Below are 10,277 nucleotides of genomic sequence, written 5' to 3' on the forward strand. Positions count from 1 at the left end.
CGACGTTCCCCCCCGAAGGCCACTGAGGGTTTGTACCATCCACGAGCGAGTATAAAAAAAATCACACCGGCGTGTTTTAACTGTTCTGGGATCAGCTCGGGGGAGGGGGGGGGGGGCAGAGCCTGACCCTGCGCAGGAAGGGCAGCTGGGCAGTGAAACTGATCTGAGATCAGTAGATCAGGACACCGTAAAAAAAAAAAAAGAAGGCAGTGACCGGACACACCCCGCCCGGGGGCCTGGGCGTGTTCAGCAGAATGGGGGCGGAGCCAACTGTCATTCTCCAGGACGTTTCAGTGTGGTCTTAATCGATCCTTGACCCCCCCACTCCTGCTCCTCTAAGGCCCCAGGCGGGGGCGTCATGGATGGGGGGGGGGGGGGGGGGGGGGGGGGGGGGCGATCCCATAGGGCGCCGGGTTTAAAGGGCTTTAGTGTTCTTCACTTCCTGTTTTGACCTTCAGCGACCGGCTCGTCAACTACATCTGTTTCAGTGCCAGACTGTCACTGATTAGAAGTCATTTCATTGGGTGAGTATGGGATGGGGGGGGGGAGGGGGGGAGGGTTTAGCAAAGAAAGCAAACTGGCACTAATATGAACGCCGCCCTCCGGTGGCCATTTATATCTCTGCAGTCCAACAGTCCCAAAGCAATCTTAGAGCTGAGGGTGGTGGGGGGTGGGTGGAGGGGGGCGGGCGGGCGTCGCCGTGCGCAGGCCGGGCGAGGGGCCGTCCCGCGCGGGGTGGAGAGCGCGGGCGGGGGGGTTATTTGGGCGTGCCGGGTCTTTTGGGCGTGCCCGGCCGCCGGCTCTTCCACAGGTGCCCGGGGATGGTGAAGGCGTCGACGCTCATGGACATGGTCTTGGACGGGATGGCGGTGAACTGCTTGCGGTCCGAGCTGTACTTGTAGATGGACTCCACCGTCTCCACGGCGATGACGCGCGGTCCGACACCCGTCACGAGCACCATCTCGTCCGTCTCCGGGTTCATGGCGTACACCGCCCGGAACTGGCAGCTGGAGTCCCGGAACAGGATCAGGAAGTGGTTGGCCGTGCACTTCTCCATCTCCTGAGAGAGGGAGCGAGGGAGAGAGAGAGAGAGAGAGGGAGAGAGAGAGACAGGGAGAGAGAGAGAGAGAGATAAGTATGGAACAACCACATCATGGATTGAGCAACAGAGAGGAAAGGAAGGAGGAAGAGGGGGGGAGAGAGAGAGATAGAGAGAGAGAGAGAGAGAGAGAGAGAGAGGGGTGTAAAGAGACAGGCATTTGGGCTCTCTGACCTCCAGTATTTTGTTCTTCTGCGGCTCGTTGACCTTCCCAGCCAGGCAGCAGCGGGACAGGGCGTTATGGATGATGAACTTGTTGGACTTAAAGCTCGGCTCCTTGTACAGCTTAGGCCCTGAGAGAGAGGGAGGGAGGGAGAGAGAGAAAGGGAAGGAGGGAGAGGGAGACAGAGAGAGAGAGCACAAGAACAGTGAGTGCTTCCAGTCAACATAAAATCAGCATCAATCAGTGTTTCAGCCATGGTATAACATTAGGTTAGTAATACAGATGCGATCCTATCTTTTTAATATAAACAAACACACTTAATTCTCCATTTTTGAGAGAGAACTAAGGCGTGTTCGGTAGAATGTTTTGCTTCCTGTCACATGCTGCTTTACCGTGGTACTCTGGGATTGATGCAGTGGAAGAGACGGTGGAGGCGAGGTCCCAATCCCTGTCCCCGTTCTGATGGGACAGCCGGCTAGGAGACATTAGCCTGGCAGGGGAATGGGACCGGCTGGGGGAGGAAACAGGAGCATGTAAGAGGAGAGACACAGAGGCAGATAAAGCACGTGTGCGTGTGTGTGTGTGTGTGTGTTCGTGTGTGTGTCTGCGTGTGCATGTGTGCGTGTGTGTGCATGTGTGCGTGTGTGTGTGTGCGTGTGTGTGTGCATGTGTGCGTGTGTGTGTGTGTGTGTGTGCGTGTGTGTGTGTGTGCGTGAGTGTGTGTGTGTGTGTGCGTGTGTGTGTGTGTGTGTGTGTGTGCGCGTGTGTGTGTGTGCGTGTGCGTGTGTGTGTGTGTGTGTGTGTGTGCGTGTGTGTGTGTGTACATGTGCATGTGTGTGTGTGTCTGTGTGTGCATGTGTGTGCGTGCGTGTGTGTGTGTGTGTGCGCGTGTGTGTGCGTGTGTGTGTGTCTGTGTGTGCATGTGTGTGCGTTTGTACATGTGCGTGTGTCTGCGTTGACTGAAGTATGGTTACCTTGGAGATTTTCTGACGGTCAGAGTTCCGGTGTTGGTGCTGTCACTGGCCAGGGAGGAGAGGTTGTGGGAGGAGTGGGAGTAGACCTTATTCATCTTATTGCCTGGAGAAAGAGAGAAGAGGAGATCAGAGACCAGGACACCTGAACAGAGATGGGGCTCCTGTGAGGCAGGGCGGATAATGGATGGAGTGATGGCTGATGGGATGATAATGCATACGGGTTAGTTACATTAATAACGGATGAGATGATAATGCATACGAGTTAGTTACATTAATAACGGATGAGATGATAATGCATACGGGTTAGTTACATTAATAACGGATGAGATGATAATGCATACAGGTTAGTTACATTAATAACGGATGAGATGATAATGCATACGGGTTAGTTACATTAATAACGGATGAGATGATAATGGATACGGGTTAGTTACATTAATAACGGATGAGATGATAATGCATACGGGTTAGTTACATTAATAACGGATGAGATGATAATGCATACAGGTTAGTTACATTAATAACGGATGAGATGATAATGCATACGGGTTAGTTACATTAATAACGGATGAGATGATAATGCATACGGGTTAGTTACATTAATAACGGATGAGATGATAATGCATACGGGTTAGTTACATTAATAACGGATGGGATGATAATGCATACGGCTTAGTTACATTAATAACGGATGAGATGATAATGCATACGGGTTAGTTACATTAATAACGGATGAGATGATAATGCATACGGGTTAGTTACATTAATAACGGATGAGATGATAATGCATACAGGTTAGTTACATTAATAACGGATGAGATGATAATGCATACGGGTTAGTTACATTAATAACGGATGAGATGATAATGCATACGGGTTAGTTACATTAATAACGGATGAGATGATAATGCATACGGGTTAGTTACATTAATAACGGATGAGATGATAATGCATACGGGTTAGTTACATTAATAACGGATGGGATGATAATGCATACGGCTTAGTTACATTAATAACGGATGAGATGATAATGCATACGGCTTAGTTACATTAATAACGGATGAGATGATAATGCATACGGGTTAGTTACATTAATAACGGATGAGATGATAATGCATACGGGTTAGTTACATTAATAATGGATGGGATGATAATGGATACGGGTTAGTTACATTAATAATGGATGAGATGATAATGCATACGGGTTAGTTACATTAATAACGGATGAGATGATAATGCATACGGGTTAGTTACATTAATAACGGATGAGATGATAATGCATACAGGTTAGTTACATTAATAACGGATGAGATGATAATGCATACGGGTTAGTTACATTAATAACGGATGAGATGATAATGCATACGAGTTAGTTACATTAATAACGGATGAGATGATAATGCATACGGGTTAGTTACATTAATAACGGATGAGATGATAATGCATACAGGTTAGTTACATTAATAACGGATGAGATGATAATGCATACGGGTTAGTTACATTAATAACGGATGAGATGATAATGCATACGGGTTAGTTACATTAATAACGGATGAGATGATAATGCATACGGGTTAGTTACATTAATAACGGATGGGATGATAATGCATACGGCTTAGTTACATTAATAACGGATGAGATGATAATGCATACGGCTTAGTTACATTAATAACGGATGAGATGATAATGCATACAGGTTAGTTACATTAATAACGGATGAGATGATAATGCATACGGGTTAGTTACATTAATAATGGATGGGATGATAATGGATACGGGTTAGTTACATTAATAATGGATGAGATGATAATGCATACGGGTTAGTTACATTAATAACGGATGAGATGATAATGCATACGGGTTAGTTACATTAATAACGGATGAGATGATAATGCATACGGGTTAGTTACATTAATAATGGATGAGATGATAATGCATACGGGTTAGTTACATTAATAACGGATGGGATGATAATGCATGCGGGTTAGTTACATTAATAACGGATGAGATGATAATGCATACGGGTTAGTTACATTAATAATGGATGAGATGATAATGCATACGGGTTAGTTACATTAATAACGGATGAGATGATAATGCATACGGGTTAGTTACATTAATAACGGATGAGATGATAATGCACACGGGTTAGTTACATTAATAACGGATGAGATGATAATGCATACGGGTTAGTTACATTAATAACGGATGAGATGATAATGCATACGGGTTAGTTACATTAATAACGGATGAGATGATAATGCATACGGGTTAGTTACATTAATAACGGATGAGATGATAATGGATACGGGTTAGTTACATTAATAATGGATGAGATGATAATGCATACGGGTTAGTTACATTAACAACAGATGAGATGATAATGCATACGGGTTAGTTACATTAATAACGGATGAGATGATAATGCATACGGGTTAGTTACATTAATAACGGATGAGATGATAATGCATACGGGTTAGTTACATTAATAACGGATGAGATGATAATGGATACAGGTTGGTTACATTAATAATGGATGGGATGATAATGCATACGGGTTAGTTACATTAATAACGGATGAGATGATAATGCATACGGGTTAGTTACATTAATAATGGATGAGATGATAATGCATACGGGTTAGTTACATTAATAACGGATGAGATGATAATGGATACAGGTTGGTTACATTAATAATGGATGGGATGATAATGCATACGGGTTAGTTACATTAATAACGGATGGGATGATAATGCATACGGGTTAGTTACATTAATAACGGATGAGATGATAATGGATACGGGTTAGTTACATTAATAACGGATGAGATGATATTGGATACAGGTTGGTTACATTAATGAGAGATGAGATGATAATTAATCCGGGCTAGTTGTATTAATAATGCATACCGGTTACATATGTTAATAACGGATGAGATAATGAATACAGTTCAGTTAATAACGAATGCGATGATACTGAATACAGGTACGTTGCATTAATTATGGATGAGATCATGATGAACGCTGATTGGTTATATTAACGACAGGTGAGATGATTATGACGGGCGCGGCGGGGACGATGGAAGCACTGTGAGCAAGGAGGCAGTATGGCGGGTCAGAGGTCATTACCCATGAAGCCCTTGGCAGGGCTGCGGGAGAGGGCGGAGTCATCGCGGAAGAGCGATTTGGGCCTCTGCTTCTTGACGCCGCGCACGGTGGTGGGCTTCTGCCTCAGGACCTTGTCCAGGTCCTCCATGATCTTCAGCTGGTGCCGGCGCTGGTGCTCCTGCCTGGTGAAGTCCCCCCGCCGGACGGGCGTGGCCTCGGCTGGGGGGGTGCGCGGCGCCGGGGGCGTGCCGGGGGTCCCGGGCCGCTCTTCCGAAGAGGAGGGCCTGAGGGGAGAGGAGGGGAGGGGAGGGGAGCTCAGTTAAAACATTGCTGATGTAAGAGGAATAAAGAGCGTCTCTCATCTGTGTATGCAAATGACATATGTACACAGACTGTGTTTGCGTGCGTGTGCGTGTGTGTGTGTGGGGTGTGTGTGTGAGTGTGTGTGTGTGTGCGTGTGTGTGTGTGTGTGTGAGAGTGTGTGTGAGAGTGTGTGTGTGTTTTACCTGGACTCTCTCTCCAGCTCCCTCTTTCTTTTCAGCTCCTCCGCTCTCTTCTGCTGTTTCTCCAGCAGAGCAGCCCTGCGCTGAGCCATCTCATCCTCCGGTCGCGCTTCATCCTGCGCACACACACACACACACACACACACGCACGCACACACACACACGCACACGCACACACACACACAAAAGTAAAAGTGTTGGCCTCTCTCCTCTAAAGCGTACAGCACTAATGCTAATATTCACATTCATACTCACACACACACTATAGACAGACACACACACACACACACACACACGCACTACAGACAGACAGTCACACACACACACACACACACACGCACTACAGACAGACAGTCACACAGGACCGCGTGTCGGACCTTAAAGAAGAAGCCGACCCCTCCTCTGGTTTCGGGCTCCATCTGGTCGCTCATGGAGTCGGAGAAGGCGTCGGCGTCGTCGGGGTCGTGGGCGTGGCCCCCCCGCAGGGAGGCGAGTGGGATCTCGATCAGGCTCCCGCGGTTCCCGCCGAACGCCGCGGGGACGTCGCTCTCGAAGGAGCACTCGGACGGGGCGCCGGAGCTGCCCCCCGCCCCGCCCGGCGTCCGCAGGGCGCCCCCCTCCAGCTCCAGGTCCTCGCCCGAGCCCGCCTCGGAGGCGCTGTCCTGGGCGGGGGCGGGGGCGGGGGCGGGGCGGGGCGTCCCGATGCTGAAGGTGGAGGTGGTCTGCACCTGGCACTGCCCGGGCGTGACCCTGCGCAGGCGGGGCATGCTGTCCACGTTGTGCGAGGGGGTGAGCACCCGCGTCAGGGGGGGCACCCGCAGGTCCAGCTGCCGGCCGTGGGCCTGTTTGGGGCTCTTGGGGGGGGCCGACTGCGCCCGGCGGTGGGACACCTGGGGAGATTTGGGGGGCGTGGTGTAGCTGGCCTTGCGGGAGGGGGACGGGGAGTGGGAGGGGAGGTCGCGGGTGGACTCGCGGGACAGGCGCGGGGGGGGCGTGGAGGCCGTGGGGGATTTGGGGCTGGCGGGGATGACCCAGGCCTTGTTGGCGGACGGGGTCTTCTTGCGGATCAGCTGGTTCTGCTGCAGGGACAGGCGCTGCATGTCGCTCTTCAGAGAGCTGAGCGCCGCCGACAGCTGCGAAACCGCGTTGTTATAGTCCCCCAGCGGCGCCGCCCCCTTCTCCTTCGGCCCCGCCCCCTTGTCCTCCGACTCATCCTCCCCCGATCCCACCCCTTTCTCTCTCCTCAGAGGCTCCGCCCCTTCCTCTCCAGCCATGTCGGGGCCTTCGTCCTGCAGCTCCTCGTCCTCGATGCGCGCCAGCCGCTCCTCCAGGGAGAGCCTGCGCTGGTCCTCCTCGGCCTCCTCGGTGGCCCCGCCCACCTCGCTGGCCCCGCCCTCGCCCTGCTGCTTCTTCAGCTGCAGCAGGGCGCTCTTCCCCAGACGCTCGCGGTGCTTCTGAAAGATGGCCTCGATCCGCTTCTTCTGCGCCTCGATGGCCCGCCTCCTCTCCTCCAGCCGCGCCCCCAGCTCCGTCACCTCCGTGTTCAGGGCGGGGCCGTCGCCCGGGGCGACGCCGGCGGGCGCGGCCGGCGGCTGCTTCTTCTTGCGCTCGGCGAAGCTGGTCATCTTCACGCCGCTGTCGGGCTGGTCCCGGCCCCGGGAGGAGCCCGGCGTGGACGGGGCGGAGCGGGTGGAGGCGGGCGTGGTCGGGCTGGACTGCGCTTTGGGCAGGTCCTCGGAGGCGTCCGAGTCCACGCTGCCGTCCCGCAGGACGGAGTCGTCGTCGCGGGAGCCGTCGGAGGCGTGGCGGTCGCGGTCCCGGGCGGCCCCGCCCGGCCGGTACAGCATCCCCGCGCGGGAGGGGGCGGAGCTGCTGAGGTGGGCGGAGTCGTCGGGGGAGTGCAGGTAGAACCCGTCGGGCGCGCCCTCGGGGTGGAGGCGGGGCTCCAGCTTGGCCTCGTTGTGGATGATCTGCAGCGCCTCCTCGATGGTGGGCAGCTCCGCCCCCTCCCCGTGTGGCGCGGGGCTGGGCTGGGCCCCCCAGGCAGCGCGCTGCTGGGACAGGGGCCCGTTGTGGGGGACGGGGGCCCCGGGGGTCTTGCCGACTAGGGGGGCGAGGTCCTCGGAGGGGCTGTAGGGGACACGGGGCAGGTTGTCCGAACTGACTGAGCGGGGCACCCCCACCGGGTTGCCCATGACAACGTCCACATCGCTGTCCAGGCCGAAGGGAATACTGAAGGATACCCCTGAGAGCGGACGACTGGGGGGAGGAGAGAGGGGGAGAGAGAGAGAGAGGGAGAGAGAGAGAGAGAGATGTTAACCAGTTAGGCAAGCTGTCATAATGCCTAAAAAAAAAAATAGAACTTCCTAAAAAAAAAAAGTGGGTGGACTTATGTTTATTATTATGGAACATTCAAACTCTGTAAATTTCACCATTTTGCATTTATGCCTGAAATAACTACATAGGCTTTGTGACAATCGGGGCAAAGAGGTAGTGTGACTCTTTGCGAGGAGGAAGACGAAGAGGGGGATGAAGGGGCCTACCTGAAAGGCTTCTTGGTCCATGTTCGGCTTGTTCCTACATCTGACAATGAGGTAGACTGTGTAATGGAGCCTGCGGACACAGACACACACACACAAATGCAAGGGTGAATACACACGTACACACACACACACGCATGCACACACACACACACACGCACACGCACACACGCGCACACACGCGCACACACGCGCACGCACACACGCACACACACGCACACACACGCACACACACGCACACACACGCACGCACACACACGCACACACACACACACACACACGCACACACACACACACACTGGGCTGTTACCTGGCGTGCTCGCTGAGATAGGCAGGAAAGGCTGGTTGAAGATGGAAGGAGGGGCACTGAAACAGAGACAGGAAGTTCAAACGTACAGCGCAAACACCCACAAGGCACTGCAAGCACAGGCAGGAAGCGCAGGCCTGAAGCCCTACCTGTTGTTGGTCCCGCCGCTGGGCATCGCGTAGTTGCTCAGCTCTGAGGTATCTGTGGAAAAACAAACGTTTAAAAAACGTCAGACTAACACCAGGCTAACCTTGTGGCAGCTCTAAGGCTCCCTCCACTGACACACTACCACAGTAGACCCTTAAAGGAGGCCAGGTTGATGCCCAGGCAGGTTGAACCAATCCTACACCTCTAGACATAAACGCCAGGCTCCACCCACATTTGCTCCAGGCCCCACCCATATAACATCAAGGTTCCACCCACCTGCCAGGTCCAGGGTTTCCAGGGGTTGGACAAAGTCTGGCTTGCAGACCTCGAACCAGTGCAGGAGCTCCGCCACCAAGCTCATGATGTTCACCTGCGGTCATAAAAATGAAGACAGAAACCGAGTCACGTGACCAGGACACACGCAAAAACACAGTCCGGCAACCATACATCGGAGTCAAGCAGCCAGCACACAAACAATTCATACAATTACCATATGACCTTTAACATTCTGAAGAGACTGTTAATCTCGCCTGCACTACATGAGCATGTACAGCCACACAGACCTACAGATACACTTTTCCTCATTAGGTAACAGGAAATACAAAGCACAGACACAAAGATGCAGAATATATGGGCCCCTGTGGGCACAGAATGTGTGCAAATGGTACACTGAGCTGGAATATTGTGGGTGTATGGGTACAGAGTGTGTGTGAGGGGTTGTACGGGTACAGTGTGTGTGTGAGGGGGGTGTATGGGTGCAGAATGTGGGTGTAGTATGCTTGGTGGAGAGTGGAGACTGAATCTCTTCCCATACCCTGAGAATTGGCGGGCTGTACAGCAGGTCCTCCAACACTAGGGGGCAGCAGTTGTCCAAGAAAGTGTCACAGAACTTCTGCACAAGGTGCAAGTTAAACATGCTGTCTGCTTCCAGCATAGTGTCCTTCACGCAAACCTCTGAAAGAGGGAGAGAGAGAGAGAGAGTGAGAGAGAGAGAAAGAATTAAACCCCTCTTCATCTATCAATGTGCATATGGAGTTCAAAGGACAATCCTTTGAGAATGCAATATGTAAATATTCTATTACGTGGCAGTGAGAGAGAGGGCGTGGTCATGAGGTAGGGGGTGTGTCAGTGAGAGAAGGAGGGGGGAGGTGGCAGTGACAGCGGGGGTGGGGGGGTGGTGACAGTGAGCTAGGGGGCGTGGCAGTGACAGTGGGACACGCCCTTACCCTCCAGGCTCAGCAGGGTTGGGCAGTAGAAGTGGATGACAGTTGCAAGGACAACCCCATCCGAGAGGTCCTTCACTCCCGTTACCAACGGCAACGCGGAGGCCTGCCGGTTTAGCAGCTTATCCTTCTTATACCGGCCCTGAGGGCGAGCGGGAGAGAGAGAGAAATGAAAAAAGAATTAATGAAAGCGTTAATTGGTTCATTAGTGTTT

At 52.2% G+C, this 10,277-nt stretch overlaps 1 protein-coding gene across 2 annotated transcripts in view; it reads right to left on the minus strand.

Moving 5' to 3' along the window:
• Positions 1 to 682: 682 nt before the first annotated feature.
• The window catches only part of camsap3 (calmodulin regulated spectrin-associated protein family, member 3), a 28,493-nt gene continuing 18,898 nt past the window's right edge, over positions 683 to 10,277 (minus strand). For both annotated transcript variants that reach the window (XM_035397565.1, XM_035397564.1), the window contains 13 exons: positions 10,067 to 10,205; positions 9,655 to 9,794; positions 9,117 to 9,210; positions 8,843 to 8,894; positions 8,697 to 8,752; positions 8,390 to 8,459; positions 6,224 to 8,105; positions 5,850 to 5,962; positions 5,365 to 5,627; positions 2,237 to 2,339; positions 1,655 to 1,773; positions 1,274 to 1,392; positions 683 to 1,060 (listed from right to left, as the gene is read on the minus strand). In XM_035397565.1, coding sequence (XP_035253456.1) covers positions 758 to 1,060; positions 1,274 to 1,392; positions 1,655 to 1,773; positions 2,237 to 2,339; positions 5,365 to 5,627; positions 5,850 to 5,962; positions 6,224 to 8,105; positions 8,390 to 8,459; positions 8,697 to 8,752; positions 8,843 to 8,894; positions 9,117 to 9,210; positions 9,655 to 9,794; positions 10,067 to 10,205 — 3,453 coding nt within the window. In that variant the 3' untranslated portion in view covers positions 683 to 757. The remainder of the gene's footprint in view (positions 1,061 to 1,273; positions 1,393 to 1,654; positions 1,774 to 2,236; positions 2,340 to 5,364; positions 5,628 to 5,849; positions 5,963 to 6,223; positions 8,106 to 8,389; positions 8,460 to 8,696; positions 8,753 to 8,842; positions 8,895 to 9,116; positions 9,211 to 9,654; positions 9,795 to 10,066; positions 10,206 to 10,277) is intronic.

The sequence above is a fragment of the Anguilla anguilla genome, chromosome 17 (genome assembly GCF_013347855.1).
Source record: "Anguilla anguilla isolate fAngAng1 chromosome 17, fAngAng1.pri, whole genome shotgun sequence".
Classification (NCBI taxonomy): domain Eukaryota; kingdom Metazoa; phylum Chordata; class Actinopteri; order Anguilliformes; family Anguillidae; genus Anguilla; species Anguilla anguilla.